Source organism: Aspergillus wentii, assembly GCF_001890725.1.
Source record: "Aspergillus wentii DTO 134E9 unplaced genomic scaffold ASPWEscaffold_9, whole genome shotgun sequence".
NCBI classification, from domain to species: Eukaryota; Fungi; Ascomycota; class Eurotiomycetes; order Eurotiales; family Aspergillaceae; genus Aspergillus; species Aspergillus wentii.
Window position 1 is genome coordinate 1267248 of NW_024467840.1, and position 16780 is coordinate 1284027.

The 16780-nt window shown below is 51.2% G+C and overlaps 4 protein-coding genes across 4 annotated transcripts; 2 read left to right on the plus strand and 2 right to left on the minus strand.

Moving 5' to 3' along the window:
• Positions 1-441: 441 nt before the first annotated feature.
• ASPWEDRAFT_55114 (putative ubiquitin C-terminal hydrolase) lies at positions 442-3951 on the minus strand (the record flags this gene model as incomplete). The annotated part of the gene is made up of 3 exons (XM_040838154.1): positions 442-3366; positions 3453-3653; positions 3721-3951. 3 exons carry the CDS (start codon positions 3949-3951, stop codon positions 442-444), a joined length of 3357 nt encoding a protein of 1118 aa, XP_040684246.1.
• A 720-nt stretch (positions 3952-4671) lies between these two features.
• vps27 (ESCRT-0 subunit protein VPS27) lies at positions 4672-7128 on the plus strand (the record flags this gene model as incomplete). Its single annotated transcript, XM_040831629.1, has 5 exons — positions 4672-4739; positions 4824-4956; positions 5020-5301; positions 5376-6150; positions 6206-7128. The coding sequence occupies 5 exons, from the start codon at positions 4672-4674 to the stop codon at positions 7126-7128; spliced, it is 2181 nt and encodes a 726-aa protein (XP_040684247.1).
• Positions 7129-7645: 517 nt separating this feature from the next.
• Positions 7646-10509, plus strand: ASPWEDRAFT_718370 (uncharacterized protein). The gene has a single exon (XM_040839202.1). The coding sequence runs from the start codon at positions 8090-8092 to the stop codon at positions 10094-10096; it is 2007 nt and encodes a 668-aa protein (XP_040684248.1). The 5' UTR covers positions 7646-8089; the 3' UTR covers positions 10097-10509.
• A 241-nt stretch (positions 10510-10750) lies between these two features.
• ASPWEDRAFT_120199 (BTB domain and ankyrin repeat protein) lies at positions 10751-15796 on the minus strand (the record flags this gene model as incomplete). The annotated part of the gene is made up of 3 exons (XM_040828971.1): positions 10751-12557; positions 12607-12724; positions 12778-15796. The coding sequence occupies 3 exons, from the start codon at positions 15794-15796 to the stop codon at positions 10751-10753; spliced, it is 4944 nt and encodes a 1647-aa protein (XP_040684249.1).
• Between the last annotated feature and the right edge of the window lie 984 nt (positions 15797-16780).

The following is a 16780-nucleotide window of genomic DNA, read 5'->3' on the forward strand; positions in this document are numbered from 1 at the left end:
TAGCGCCCTCGGGATTCCCAGTCCGACTGTTGTTGCTGTTCCCCCGCTTTCCATTCCGCACTGTCAGATTGTGTCGGTTGGAGATGAGATCCTCTAATTATCTTAGGCTGTTGGAGGTGGCGGTGGGTTTTGGATTGTGTTTGTGCTGGGTATTATTGGCTGCTGCTTTCTGTCAGATTACTCTGTCTACTGTCTTTATTTTCATAGTGATTTGCAAGTCTACTGTAGTTCTCTGGTACATCGTAGTGAAGCGGACAGTTCTATATACACTTATTCTAATGCTCGCTAACTCATAACTATAAAACAAGACCAAAACCAAGGAATGGATATATTCGTGACATGGCATTCAGTCGTCATTTCGTGCCATCCTGCCTTTTCCAGAAATGCTTGCTCGCTCGCTATAAAAATCCCAACGCTATCTATCTACCGAGATTTCCCCCTTCATTTCGCCGGCACTCGTTCGTAAAATACAATGTATGCCTGTTCGTTCTGCAACCGATCCTTATGTCGTAGATCTCGTGGGTTAAAGTCGGTCGCTCGCTCGTCGTCGAATCTCCGCCAGCACTGCCGCTGCGCGTCCCGCACCAGCGAGATGTAATGCCCGCTTCCCATCGATGACCCCAGATGTCGCAGGACCCCATATGCATCGTACGTAAAGGGTGGCACCGTTGCCGCGGTCGGGTCCGTCGGTGGTCCTCCCGAGTCGCTGCTCTGCCCGGGATTCGGGTACGAGATGACAAAGTCGTCCATCCGGAGCCCGTGGAGCGGGAATTCGATGGGCGTGTGGATTTTCCGGGCGCTTTGCGTCTTTGAAGCCGAGAACCGTTTGAAATGTACCACTAGGATCTGTGGCGCCCGGGTGATGATGATTTGCTTCGTCGCCACCCGTTCGCATTTGCAGTACGGGCATTTCCACACCTCATCCCCGCTCAGCATCTCTTCCTGGCAGTAGCTCCGAAGGCACTGGTAAATATCCCCGGTTCCTGACGGTGGGATCTCCACACTGATGCTGTAGAATGCTTCGTACGTCGTCGATGTCCGCTTGCAGGTCGTGCAGCGAAGCCGGCTCGCATGTTGACCCGCAAAAAGGGACGAAATAAACGACTCCTCGCGGTGGCAGTATCGATCCCATTCAATCTTGGACACTTTGGGAACAGGCATCCTCTCCCGCTGCATCTCCTCTTCAAACGTCAACGGTCGCAGCGGATTCCTCTGCCAGTTGATATTCAAGTCCTCGTGCAGACAATCGACTACAAAATCAAAAAATTCCTTCGCATCCTGCTGTCGATCAATCGCCCATTCCTGATTCAACCGCCCGCAGAAATTCCGGAAGGATGTGGGCATGATCACCTCTACATCGTTCTTCCATAAAGACCGGACCAGATTCGCATAAAGTCCAGGCATCACCCCCTGGGAGCCTTTCCAGTTCTTCTGAACGTAGTAACGGAATCGGTTGTCGATGAAGAATTTGCTCAACATAATGGTAGCATTCAGACATTGAATCGTCGAGTTCATGTAGCAAGTCACGCCAAAGTTGGTCAGCCCGGTTCGAGGCAGCTTGAGGCGACTCAATATCGAATTCGACGTGTAGAGTGCAGTCTTGCTCGCAGAATTCTGTCGCTCCATATGAGGTTGGATCCGTCGACCCTCGGAAACACCACTGTAACTCGGCCGTGGAACTGCAGGCGGAGGCCGTGATGGAGCGACAGGGATAGGCGCCGCATAATTTGGCGCAGCCGGCTGTACTGGCGGCGGTGGTGGCCGGGCAAGTGGCACCGTCATTGATTGCTGGATAGCCTGGGGCTCGGGGAATCGACGCAGGAAATCCTCATAACTATGCACAAACGGCGTAGGAGGAGGTTCTTCACCAAGCTGGTCTTCCGGCTCTTCGCTAACTGTCTCCTCTTCGGCATAAGTGCTAGTGTCAATCTCCTCGTTCTTCGACTTTTCCATCCATGCTGTGAGCTCCTCTGGGTTGAGAGGCTTGTATTCGCGAAGTCTTCTCTTCCGTACTTCCAAACTGGAGTTGGCACTCGCCATCGTCGGCACCCTCCCCAGGGGTCGCCCTGGTTTCCTGACAGGTTTCCTTACTTCGATCGATCCTATTGCGGTAGAAGTGGATGATGTAGCGAGTGACTGCTGTCCAAGAAGGTCGATCCATGCGTCAAGACCCCCCATCAGAAGAGCCGGAGGCCGTCCATCCTTCAGCGGTTTATAAGCGTTGAACTCATAGAGAGTATCGTAGAGAGCCCTAAGATGAGGTGCTGATGTCCCAACCGGTGACCCTGCAAGGTAGCTGACAGAATCAGTGCTTTGATCGTAATAAACCACCATGTCGAATTCATTCCTTCTCTCGAAAAGTGACTGTTCGCGTTCAGGCGATACCACCAAACGCTCCTCAAGTTCTTCCGCGGAGACGTTCGATTTCAAAGCTACCGGCTCAATACAAATAATTGACTTGGCAAATATATGCCCGCCGTCATATTGATCTCGCGGGCGTACGTCGATCAACAAGATGTTATACCGCCGAATGTAGTCGAGTAAATCTTGAGCACTAATGGCTGGCCGAAGTGGTATATCTGAAGTGTTGTTCCTGACCGTTTCTCTCAATTGATGAGTACCGTTGGGTGTTTGCGATCTATACGGACTCTCATCATAGCTACCACGATTCGGGCTACCATGAGAGTTTGCGAGTTGTGAATATCTAGGGTTTGCTGGTGGACGAGAGCTCTCAGTTGACGTTCTCGGAGGGTTTGAAGGAGGTTGAGACGGAACGGTCCATACTGGACTATAGGCTGGGTCTGGAGCGCGAGGTAGTGATGTATTGAGGGGAACTTTGGGAGGCAGAGCTGGCATGCCATGAGAAGATCCCATGGTACGAGGCCCAAGGGGGCGCCGTGGAGGCACGTTAGTAGAGGGATTGTATAGCGGTGTCTGAGCGGCATATGACGATGGTCGAGGCGGGCGACCATCGAAATACCCTGGCGGCGGCGAAGGACTTGAATCAAACCCGTTTTGTCCGTTGCTCACTGGACTATACCTTTCGCTCCCAGATGATGATGCCTTGAGTCTCGCAAATCTCTGAGCCAATATATCGTCTGCGGGGCTTGAGTGTCTGCTGTTTGCTTTTTTCTGTAGATCGGAAATTCGTTGGAATTGCGATGGACTCGGCATTCTTAATGAACTATCATCCTGTTCATTTTGGCGACCCCTTGGGCTGGGACTTCGAAACATCCCAGCGGGTATTATCTGCGACGCCGGGGAATTGGAAGTGGATACAGCCATAGGCGGCACCTTGCTGATCAGGTTATCTTCCAGGATCTGCTGCTTGAATTCATCCATAGTCCCTTGCTTTGTCCGTACTGCCTATTGTCCGTGAGTCAGTCAGATCATGATGTCAAGTACGCAGTACTGAATACAGCCTGCATAATCAATATCCAAAGGTACTATACCATCATAAGATCCGCAAAGCTCTTGTACCATCCTGGGCGCTGATTGACCGTGACTCGATAGTCGGCATGATGGGGGATAATGTTGATGGTAATTTCGGAAGCACGAAGGTACTGCACGTAGGCTTTATCCGGCTCGTCGTTGTCCGTATAGTCTCTGGCTTTCTGGATCGCTTCTTGGGCTCTCTTCACCAAAATGACTAACTAAAGGCCAGGTTAGCATGCTGCCAGGGAATTCCCCGCACCGGCACCGTCCGTCCCTATAACATACAGGAGTCTTCTCATTCACATCCAGAGCCGCCGCTTCATCTTGAAGGTCTTTAATATTTGGGAAACGAGGTGGTTGGGACCCAGTCGGAGTGCCATTGCTCCCATTCTGAAACGACCCTGGTGTGTTCGTTTGTCCGCCCGAATGCATGCCACCGAGGGTGTAAGGGCGACTGCCGTTCATCCACGGCGCAAAGTCTGGCGGAGAAGGTAAGGTTGCTGCATCCGGAGTCATTGTGCCAGCAATGAGGGAAGATTCAACACATTATCCAGGAAACTTCAGAGGCCACGCGTGCTTGATTGCTTCTTCGAAGTCGGTCGTCGTTCGCCGGAGGCGGGTACGCTGATCAGCGAGTCTGGCGGGGACGAAACCAAAGCGGTTTTTTACGCAGCGAAGCCAGGAGGGAAAAGAGCGAGTTGGGCGGTCATATATCAGAAATGGAGCTAGCCGCGAAAGAAGACAAAGAATGTAGATTGCCCAAAGTAGGATCGAGGACAGTTGCTGCTTTTTCATCGCAGCAGCAGCCAAAAGGCAGACGCAATTCATTGTTTCTGGGGTATGTGTAATTACATTACTAACCGTGTATTAAAACTCTCACCGCCCTGGGCTATGACGCCACACGGTGACTGGCTGAGTCAGCGCTACAGCCAATGGCAGTGCCACATCGCCCGCTGGTCCCTATCGGTTGATCTGCCTGGAGCTTGTCTGTCGTGCATCGTCAACTCCTCCATCGGCTGCTGCCTTTCTTTTGCCTCTTCCATGACCCTCCTGTTCTTTGCAGTCGCTTCTGATTGAAATCTTCTATTCGAACAGGCTTCTCTGAATCTACTATCTCTCACAGTTTTATTGCTGTGATTTCCATCCCTCGCTGTTGGTACCCAACGTCATCGCAGCTCCTCTCCGCCGTCATACAATCAACAATTGCGCTTCGTTCAATTTTTCATCGCCGTCACTATGGCGGGCTGGTTCTCCTCGACATCCCCGCTCGACGAGCAAGTTGAGCGGGCTACATCATCTTCCCTGTATGTTGTTTCCCTGCACTTCTCGACAGGCAACCGGAACGTTCCATCAGCCTTGCTATGAGTTAATGCTCACCCATACATCAGGGAAGACATTTCACTTAACTTGGAAATTTCGGACCTCATTCGCTCAAAAGGTGTTCAGCCTAAGGAGGCTATGAGATCGCTGAAAAGACGTTTAGAAAACCGGAACCCTAACGTGCAACTGGCGACATTGAAGGTTAGCTCTTCGCCGGGGAATCCGTGCCTGTTGTTATTCTGCGTACTGACAACATCTTATTAGTTGACGGACACATGCGTGAAGAATGGCGGTACTCACTTCCTTGCGGAAATTGCGTCGCGCGAATTCATGGATAACCTCGTATCCCTTCTCAAGGCAGAAGGCGCCCCGCTTAACACCAATGTGACGGAGAAGATGTTGGAGCTGATACAAGACTGGGCGATGGCTGCCCAAGGGCGCATGGACCTTTCATATGTGGGCGAAACCTACCGGAACTTGCAGAGTGAGGGTTTCCGATTTCCGCCAAAATCCGAAATCAGTGGCAGTATGCTGGAAAGCAGTGCAGTAGGTTTTCTCTCTCATGGCGCGCTCGCATCCTGTGTGAGATATGAAATAGCTGACACATTTTCTGCCCATAGCCTCCAGAATGGATTGATTCCGACGTGTGTATGCGATGTCGAACACCGTTCAGTTTCATGAACCGCAAGCACCATTGCCGGAACTGCGGCAATGTCTTCGATGCCCAATGCTCCAGCAAGACTCTTCCGTTGCCCCATCTTGGTATACTGCAACCCGTCCGAGTTGATGACGGGTGCTATGCCAAATTGACTGCCAAGCCATTTCCAGCTGCTGGTCTTTCTGATCGATCTGCGTTCAAAAACAACTCTATCACCAAGTCCAGTGTTATGGAGCCGCGCACAGCAAGAGCCGAAGGAGGCTTCGATGATGATTTGCGCCGCGCTTTAGAAATGAGTCTGGAGGAAGCCCAAAACAAGGGCTCCGCCGGGTATGTGCCACAACCCAAGATGGCTCAGGAACCAGTCAGGGTCGGGACCGACCAGTCAAACGTCGAAGAAGAGGAGGATGCGGACTTGAAAGCGGCCATAGAAGCGTCACTTCGTGATATGGAACAGCACAAGCAAAATCATGCGGCTGCCTTGAAGAAGACGACAACTACAGAGTCACCCTCTCTCAACACCCCAACCGTTACTACACCTCTGCCCAAAAACCCTTACGAATTAAGCCCCGTCGAAGCCGAGAACATTCACCTTTTCACCAGCTTAGTTGACCGACTACAACACCAGCCACCAGGAACCATCTTGCGAGAGCCCCAGATTCAGGAGCTGTATGAGAGCATGGGGGCTCTTCGGCCCAAACTGGCACGAAGCTATGGAGAAACAATGAGCAAGCACGGTATATTTGCCCTTTGTCCTGTTGGTTGAAGCTATTGCTGACGAAAAACTTTTAGATACCTTGCTTGACCTTCATGCCAAGCTGTCCACTGTGGTTCGGTATTACGACCGCATGCTAGAGGAACGCCTCTCAAGTGCATACTCGCAACATTCGCTCGGGTATGGGCCCGTTCCTGGTGGACCACAATATCCGAGCATGTACCCTTCTATGCCTTCTCAGCCACCCGATGTGAAAACCGGGGCTGAGAACTTTTATTTTGGGGGCTCAATCGCCGAGCCCGCCCAGCAACCCGGGCCTTATACCCAAAGGGAACCCCACGAAAGAAGTGGAAGTGGGGTGGCTGGTGGTCCTATGGGTCCTGGCATGTACTCGCAACAATCTCAGCCTGTCCCTCATTACCCTCCCTGGAATTCCAACGTGCCTCCTTCTGTTTCCTCTCCTCAGCCACAAAACACGACTCCGGCATACCCAAGCAATCCTTCAACCTATCCTGTTCAAAGTACGCCAGCGCAGTATTACACTGGCCCAACACAGCCAGGACAGGACTACAAGACTATTCACTCTCCCCGACAACCGGAGCCAGAAACACCTTATCAGCCATCGCCCATCGCGAGCCGGGACTCTCTATACCAGCCCTCAGGGCCTCAGCCTCCGTCGGCACCGAGCGCACCGGACCAAGTATCCCCCATTGACCATGGGCAGTCCCCCGGGTACCAGCAATTCCCTGAGGGTCCCCAGGTGCCAGCCAGCGCTCAGCCTGCTCTTCAGCCTCAGTCAACTGGGCCGTCTGCCCAGTCCTTTTATTACCCGCAACAACCTCCACCAGGCCCAGTGCCATCGGCATACCCTGCGCCACCCATGTCTTATGCAACATATCCCGCCCCCGATGCCTCTGCTAACACGCCTACCCCAGCTATGCAGTATCAGCAACCACCACCCTCCCGGCCGGTTGTTGAAGAGAGTCTTATCGAGCTGTAGACTGGAAGCGCTACTTGTGTTTGAAAATGGCGTTTTGCTATTTTTGTCTTCTTTCATTCCTTTCTTCGTTTGCGCACTATGATACCAGATGACTTGGTTGTTCTTCAGGCCATGAACCTGTATTTACCTTCCTTTTATGATTTTGATTAGTTCTTGTTCCTTTGATCTCTCTGAGAGTCGGGCATTCTGACAGTGTATGATGTAACATGTGATGAAAGATATGCAAGACAATGGAAACGCCTGTAGGACGAACTATGATGACGTTCCTCTCCAATTGATCCATTCTTTTCTAAATATAAGAATCGACTATCGTTTTGGATATCGGCGATCTCCACGTGGAGAAGCAGAAATACGTGACGGTATCGGTGTACGGTAACGCGTAATACCGTCGGTTCTTCTTCCGACAAACTGACGACGACGACGTCTTCTTCGCTGCTTCTGGCCGCCTCTTTTCCCTCTCTCTTTATCTTCATCTGCATCTCTCTTACTCTCCTCTCCTCTCTCCCTTCAATTACCATCCTGTCCTATATCCGAGATTCCTTCGGGTTCTGATCTTGTCTTTCTTCCGTGTCTTTTTCTCTTTCCCCTCTTCTTTCACGTGCTAGGCGACGTGATCGGTACGACGCTTTTTTCGTCCACCAATAATCAATTATTGCCTCGCCCCCGCGTTTTCTGTCTGTCGGCCAGCGGCAGCAGCAACAACACTTAGTCCTCCATCGCTCACTGCTGTCCTTGCTGTCTCTGCTGCCAACCGCTAACGGCTCCCGTGCTTCCTTGGGCTGCTGTGACACCTTGTCTTACTGCCTGCTCCCCTGAGAGCCAACCCCGGCGTTCCATGCCCCGTCCACCTTGTTGATCATTCCCTCTTCCCTCTCCGGCCGCTGCCTGTCGCCCGTTTGGGAGCTTTTTGTGTCCGCTGACGCCCTTTGATTGCTATCTGCGAGTTGCTGCTGTTGCCGCCATGCCGACCTCTAATACTTCTTCCCCCGTTAAACGCCCGGGTCTGGGTCGCCGTGCTATTTCCTCCCACGCGGTCGTTACGCGCACGACACCTGTCGCTCCGATAGGCGAGCTTTCTCACTCTCACAACCAAAAGGTCACTATCCACAGACCCCATCGCCCGCATCTTGTTGGTGGGGGCCATCGCAACCACGGCCGCAACCCATCTTTTGGAAAGAACCTGGCCAAACTGCAGAGATTCAACTCGACACAACATTTTGGTGCTGAGGGGGGTGCTCGCTATCATCACCGTAAGAAGTCTGCCCCTGCGACACCCGCTGCGACGACACCGGCTACGAGCCCGCGTGGTCAAGCTCACGTACACTGGGATGGAGCTTTGAACGACACCAAATCCACCCCATCGATGAAAAAGAACAACTCGAGTCCTGCCCTCCGACGAAATTCATCTGGCGCTTTGGGGAAAAAGTCCCTGATAACCGATCGTCCGCATACCAGTTCGGGAAAGAAGAAGACAGTGGGGTTTGAACTAGGCGACTCGGATAACGACGACGGCGACTGGGAAGACACAACACAATCTCCAGAAAGCACGAGACGCAGCTCGGTAGCACAGTCCAAGGACAGCGTAGAGAATAACGCTGTGCTAGTTGATCCTCTCACTTTTGTCAAACGCCCATATCCCCAAATACCTCGCGCGACGAGTCTTCCGGAACCCAGTAGCAAGAGGTTCTCTCGTGAGGGACACTCATCCGAGGACGACGAAGACGAAAACGACGACAACGACGACAACGACAACGACAACGACGAACATCATCAGCGGCAAAGTCCGGACGCTGAAGAGAGTCGTGGAGAGGAATCCGATCGGACGCTTGAGAATAGTGATATCGCATCCCGCCTGCTCAGTCCATCGCACGCTGCCAAAGCGCCTCCTGCGATGTCCTCTATCTCCGCCATGGCGAAGCCTGCCACTTTATCGCGAAATGCCTCGCTCAACAACATGGCAGCCGCTTATGACGGATCGCGGCGCACCGCATCGAATCCCAATTTGTCGAATACCCCAGGAACCCAGAATGCGACGTCCTCGTCTATTGAAGGGGGTGTCTCGAGGTTCATCATCAATAACAACAAGACTGGCATACACGCATCTTCTCGCACTGACTCTGACCCCAATACACCATCCTCATTTCTGCCACATTATCATCCACAAACACCACCGTCTCCGCGCGGCGCAAGTTCCAAAAAGCCGCGGGCTTCCCCTCCGTCACGTCTGCCAGGTACGGAACCGCCTTCTCGCACTCAGCAGAAGCTGTGGCTGCAGCGAACCGCGGCCCTTAACACATCTCCTCCCGACACCCATGGCGTATCAACGACATCCCAGTCGACCATGGACCCAGCGTTCATGTCTGCGACCCATGCACGGACTGGTTCCGCGCCATATGATTCTGGAAGAGCACTCGTAAATGGCAGCGGTAGAGCTGGAGGTGCAGCAAACGACAGTGATGCCAAGCATGTTCGAAAGACATATGAGAAAATAGCTTTGGAGCTTACAGTCGTTCGACAGTTCCAGTCTCCAACTGGGGAAAGCTTTAACCGTCTCAACTCCATCATGGAGTCCAAAGGTCTCGTTTCTGGTCGTAGGCAAAATGCATCAGCACTTGGCAACCCCGTCAAATCAGCCCCCGCGTTGAATCTTTTGCCAGACGGAGAGCAAGGTCGCGGTCAGCATGAAACGAGCCCGGTCCCCAGACAGCTTTCGAATAGAAAGGGAACTGAGATGAAAACTTCGGCGTCACATACGTACCTTCCAGATCCAGAAGATGGCGATTCAACCGACTTGGCTATTCGTCCAAAATCTCAACACCCATCGCAACGAATTCTGTCGAGCTCTGATGAAACCGCCCACGGCAATCCCAGCGCTGAGGAAGACTTGGAAGACAATTATTACACTAATGAATCCGAAATGATGATCCGTCGCATGTGGGAAGCTCGAGAAGTCGCCTCTTCCGGCTAAAGGTACAACAATGTCTTTTTTATTCTATTTCATCTTCCTTATTTGTCATTGTTTCAATTACTCGCGCGTCTTTTTCTTTATTTCCCTTCCTTATTTCTTTTTGTCTTATTTCCCTCTCTTTTCAGCAATCAATGGCGTTAGGGTCGCATCTTTGTATAGTTAGGCTACGATGGGATGGGCGGGAGTGCGATTCATGATCAGCGGGATTGGCTTTTCCATATTTCTGTTTATTACTTTACTCTTGTCCTGATCTGTTTTGTTTTCATCAGCATGGATACCTCTTCTAATAATGTAATTAAATGACACTGCGTCTCTTGGTGCACCAGACTACCGTCCAGGTGTCTACATACGAACACGAACAATGCATATTTCAAGGTCATCTACTTTTGCCAACTACTTATGTCACTAAGTATGAAGTATAGGCTTCTGAAAGCTCTATTTAATTATATATCAAACCCGGACGATATAAATACACCATGGAACAGTTGAAATCTATCCTGGCGGACATACTCTGTATAACCGCCATCTATACCGACAAGTAGGAGATAGAAGAAAAAAGGCCCAACCAGATTACAATGAGTAGGGTGTCATAGTGTTGAATAAAAAATGAAAAAAAAGACATTGGTATATAATAAACAATTCATGGTTCATGGTTCAGGTTCGTGTTTCTTGTGGCGCTCCTTTCCCTCTTCCACGGGTGTTGCTGCTGCCACCTCGGCCACCACCGCGTCGGGTATGGTTATTCGTAGCGTCCGGGTGATGGTTTCCGCCATGTGCTCGAGGGTGGTTATCTCGGCGGTTGTTGTTGTTATTGTTGCTGGGATTCGAGTTCTTTTGTGTGTTGTTATTCTTATTGTTATTGTTGGTATGGTTCTGCTGAGACAGCTGCTGCGTTAACGACGAAGCACCCGAGGCGTTCTTATTGCCACTATTCCCATTTCCTGCGTCTTTGCCACGTTTCTTGCGCGGACCTCCTGGTGTTGGTGGTCCTTTACCGCGTCCGCCACCGCGAGAACCTCTTCCTTCTCTTCCTTCTTGGCGGGGTGAAGAGGATGGAGCGGGTGTGTCCAGCTCAGGGAGGCCTTGGATACGGCGACTTTCTTTCTCCCACCATACTTGGAATTCTTGCTCTGCTTGGATGTCTTCGAGGTTATGTTTGGCTGTTGCGGCTTCGCGGATTTCGTCTTTTTCTGTCTGTTGTTGCAGGAGGATGGTAGCCAGGGAGAGTGAGCTGGGTGAGTCGGAGTGGAAGCTAGTTTGGTAGGGCTCGGGGCGCGGGATATGGCGCACGGATTGGATTGCGGGTGGTGCAGGCGGTAAGGAATTAGGAGATGTTGAAGAGACTCCTGCTGAAGGGCCTGAGGTTGAAGGGCGGAAAGGAAGTGGCATGTTGGCTGAGGCACTGCGATTCTGGCCCTGGGCCTGGGTCTGTGTCTGAACAGGAGCTGCTGGTGCTGGTGCTGGTCTGGTTTTGGGTGGTGGTGTACCAGCGACTGTCTGACGGAGTGTCATGGAAGGCTTCTGAGCTGATCTTGACGGTTCGGGGAATTGGCTTTCTATAAGTTCGGGTTTAACCGGTGTTTTGTTTGGAGTAGGCGTCTTCCATGGATTCTGGGGTGCCTCCTTGGCCTTTTGCTTCGCAGCGAGCATTTCTTGCATTTGCTGCTGCTGTATCTTCTTTCGTTCTTTTTGTGACAGCTTCGGAGTGGCATTGTTGCTGCTTTCTCGGCGTCCAGACATCTCGAGGGATAGATTCGACGTCTGATTTTCTGAAGCCTCGGCCATGATATCTTTCAGATCTTTCTTGGAGGTTGACATCGTTTGCGAGCTCCATGGGACATCGCCTGGAAGATAAGGCGAGCCTCTCTTTTTGTGCAGCGCCGTAGCCCGCGATTCCGACGGCGACTCGGCTAGAATGGTATCTTGAGGAGATGCCATTTGTTCATCTAGATAGCTTCGCCCACCAAATGATTCGCCTTCGGTTATACTGGACCCAAGAGCCGGAAAGTCTGCGTTCATTTCCATCGACTTCATTCCTCTAACAGCAGCCTTTCCTTTCATTGAGTCTCCTGGAGATGGCAAGGTTTCTTCGTCCATCTGGAACATCAAGTCGCTCGTTGACTGTCTTGGCTTCAGTACCGGGCTACCAGCCATACTCGGCATTTCTTTCGTTGCGGCTGACTTTGCCTTGCGTACTGATGGTGACACTGGTGCCTTTTCAGAAGGCGTCGGCCGAAGTTTTCCTTCTTGAGCCTCGACCTTGTTCAAACGAGATCGAAGTCTCATCGAATCGATTCTCCTTCGCCTATCACTCTCTATTACAGAGACAAGCTCTGGATACTTGTCGAAGATGTAATCGTCCGAGTTACGTCCTCGAGAGACAGGGAAGCAGGCCATTTGATTTTCATGGCAAATACCATCAAGCTCAGAAAGCAAGTCTTCATCAAGGTCTTCCAAATACCTGCAAAATGTCAGACATCAATCACTGTTGATGACGGAAACTGCATTACCTATTCGCGACCAGATCCTCCAAGTTGAGACAGATATACTCCAGCGCAGCATCCTTAAACTCTTTCACAGAGCACGGCGAGATAGAGTTGAGAAGATGGCACACATTGCGCGTATTTACTGAGTAATGTTAGCAAATCGGTCACAACAAAAAGCGAAATTCAGTCACTTACCAAACCTCCCGAGCATCTTCTGACATATCTGAGCCAGCCTGTCAATCATCAACTCGTTCGCCACAAAGGCAACGTCAAGCACGAGATCAATGAAATCATCTAGATCTTTCAACCGAACTTCATCGAAAAGTTGCTCCTCCGTGTCGGCGTACAAGTACCGAAGAACAAAATCGAAGATATGTCGATCAATATGCTTGAGATCAACATGAACAATGTCGGTTGGGTTTGTACGACGCAACGCTAACCATCTGCCACCTGAACGGCCATTGAACAGCGCATCGAAGAATGGACACCTTTGACAGACAACTTGGCTGTGCACTTTTTGAGTACCGCCGTTCAGCTGGACAATGACATCCCCGCTCTCAAAGAAAGAAGGATCACTGATGGCACGACTCAGATCAGTCTTCAGATTTCTGGCAGGCTCAACCATGAGCCGAGCACCTCGTTCCAAGGCCAGCAGACCCAGATGTGTAGCGACCCGCATCACATCGGTGCGCACCTGACGGTACCTCGAAGCATTTTTAGGTGAAGCCCTAGTTTGGTGCCAAACATCGAGAATGCTGTCCGTGTATAGGAAGAACGCAATATTCAGAATAGTCAGGAAATCAACGCCTTCAAATTTTATCTGGATCTCGCCATCGTGATCATACTCAATAGAGAAGATATCTGGCATGGAGAAGTAGTATGCTCGCCAGAAATCCTGAAGTGCATTTCTCAAGACCGGACTGCGTCCAGTTAGGATGAATTCGTGGACAGGAATCCGTGCGTCAGAAGCGGTGGTCGTGATCCAGATGGTCCCATTAGGCATATCGGCGCGCGAAGACTTGAAATGAGACTCGATGTCTGAAGCCGTCATCACGGCTAGTTTGATATTGACCACGGGTCCAAGATTAATGGCATCTTTTCCCGCGTTTGCCATGTCAACGGCATTTCTTAACGAATCAAATGGTGATAGCGGGAGGAGATCGTCCCATAGTTCACTTGGGTCAATGTTGACCTGCTCCCTGGTCACATTGCAGTCACGTTGAGCAACGGCATAAGCACCAAAGGCGTTACTGCGCACGCCCACGACTCGCGAAAGACCAGGTATACGGGCGAACTTGTAATCTTTGGCTGCCCCTTGCTTGGTCTTTCCACGCTTTTCTTTGGTCCATGCGGAACCTGAAGCTGTACAGATGATGATTGACCCGTCTTGTCCGACATCGACATCTCTGACTGCCATGTGAGCTTTTTTAACGGACCAGGCTCGAACCGGCGCAGACAGCGAATTACGTGTTTTGGCTGGATTCGTCGTAGACGTCAAGGTCGAGGGGGTTTCTGTCTTGTTGGATTGAACCGTGAAGACTTCCCCAAAGCTGGACAAGGCACAGATAGTGTTACCACCCGATGTGATCTTCGTAATGCGATTGACCGCAGTATCATATCTCGTTGCCATGAAGCTGTCTTTGATGAATCTTGAACTGACATCCAATGGGAATGAAAGCTTCGAATAACCGTATTGGGAAAATATCCAAACTTCATGGTTTTGGAGAAGGATGGCGGTAGCCTGATCGATAGCGGACACCATTTGTATGGGGCTGCTGAAAAGCGAGGCCCCAACACGCCGAGGAGTGGTTTGCACCTCGAGCGAGCGAGCATCCGAGTCGACTAGACCGAGCTGGCCTTCGTTCTTGCCAAAGGTATAGAGGCCAGAACTGCTAAACACTACGGAGTGGATAGTAGAAGCCGCTGCTCCAAGGATGGCTTCTTTCTTGAACGGGTTGAAGATCTGCCGTGGAGTTGTCTGAATCGGAACATCATCACGGCTACTTGATCTTGGGAGACCGTAGCCTAGTTGACCAAATTTATTACTGCCCCAACTGAAGATCTCCCCCTGCTCGGTAATGGCCAGAGTATGATCTTGGCCAAGAGCAACGGAGATGACCTTTTTGTTAGCAAGCCCTCCAGTTTCGATACAGGTAAAGGCAAAGCGTGTAGATTCATCATCAGTACCTAAACGACCGCCTGGGCCAAAGCCACACAAGAAGAGGTTGGACTCCGGGTCATCGGTGAGGATGGCCGTGTGAAGCTTTGACATGACGACGTTTTGGAACTTGATCGGCTTGTTTTTGATGAGCACTGGCAGATCGGCCGAATGATTGAGCTCGTCATGGTCAAGCCCGCTTTCTTCCATCTGTTGCTCTTGAAATTCACGGAAGAATCGCTTCAGAAGATGTTCTGGACGTTTGAGAGTGACCCGTTCCGGGAATTGGCGATCATCCTGGTCCCCAAGACCAAGGTTCAGGTTTTTGTTGCTGCCAAACGTGAAGACCTCATCACCGCACAGATTGATACGTGGTTTCAAGGCGCCTCTGCTCATATACATTTCTTCGCCATCTTCTCCGTAGGATGGCGCGCTGGACGCAGCATCGCTATCCTCATTCTCGGCAGTAGGATCCAGGCCAGTCGTTGAAGAAATCCGCTTGATGTCCCGGGACATAATGGTAGCCATGTAGACATCAAATGGACTATATCCCTCACGGTCCTTAATCTTGATCAAACCTCCACTCGGGTGATTTGTAGTCCCCAATATACTGAAATCCGTAGCATCGCGCGCGTCTCGAGTCATCAACGCCTGGGCAATCGTGGCATTCCCCGCATACAACGCACGATGCAGAGCCGTCCACCCACTCTCCCAATCCTGTGCATATATATCCAGAAACGGGGTCTCGAGCAAAGCGATAGCGAAATCAACGGCGGTAGGCTTAGAAGACGAAGCCGCAAGATGAAGGAGTGTCCTCCCATCCTGGTCCCGAGTGTTCAATTCCACCCGAGACAGCGTGGCAGCGGACCGCGGAGTACCACCACGATCCGGGAGAGGTGAACCAGGGGAAGTCCCATTCAGCTTTTTCAAACTGGGACTTCCCCCCGATCCTCCGGGACCTCGCTGGCCGCCAGATGTATAACTGGCGTTGACCAGGACCCGCCGGAAGCTCTCAACGTCATCGCGCAGGAAAAATTCCCAAAGCTTGCTACTCATGTGCTCCAAATTGTACCGGTGCAGAACCTCTTATCGACCCGGAACCAGAGCGTCGCTGTAACCACAGGTGGTTGGCGGGCGCACTGACAAGAGCTAGCTCTGTGGGCGACAAGAGAATTCTGGAAACCCAAGGGGTTGAGGGGATTGAAAAGTGCGGCGACGCGTAATTCGAGTTTCTGCGACTATCAGGGGTTTTATATGCGTAGGCTCAACGGCGTAGGTGAGGTGAATCGACGGAGAGTTGGAAGCAGGACGTGTGTGTGGTGGCGATGACAGCTCTGTGCGATTATCTCCGAAGCTCGAACGGCGGGGGCGGGGAAAACGACACGAAGGGATGGCTGGAGAGATGGACGGGACAGCGAAAAGGAGACGAGGAATGGAATTCGAGGAGGAGAGAAGGGAATGACGGACGACGACGAAGATAAAAGAAGAGCAGCAGGAAGCGACAGTCGGATGGATGGTTGGTGGAGGGAATCTGGCTGTGATCCATGGATGCGAGCGTGTTTCGCGAGGGCCAATCGGGGGCGTCACACCCCTCCATGTCCTGGAATGAGAGGCAGATATTCATTGAGGTTATTCAGATGATCATTATATTATTATATCATACAGGGTGTTCTAGGGATGCTAACTGAGGTTATTAACCTCGGGTCAGCTAATCCTCTCCAATACGAATCGTCCTTTAACAACCAACGTCAATAAAAAAACCCCAATACCTAGGTATAATCACAAGTAAAATAATGACCAACTACGTTCTATTGAAAAGATGATGTTTTCTCGCTTGACACCATTAAACAGTATATAAACTGCCCAGAAACTGATTCTAATGTACATAGGTTCTGTCTTGATCTTCAACTTCTCAGTGTCCACCGGTCAGACGCCTTGATAAAGCCGCTCTCGCTTTATATTATTCACACTTTGTGTCAGTTTTGATGTAGCTTGACATGTCGACGCCCAAATTGATAGCAGACTGCTCCATGAATTGAT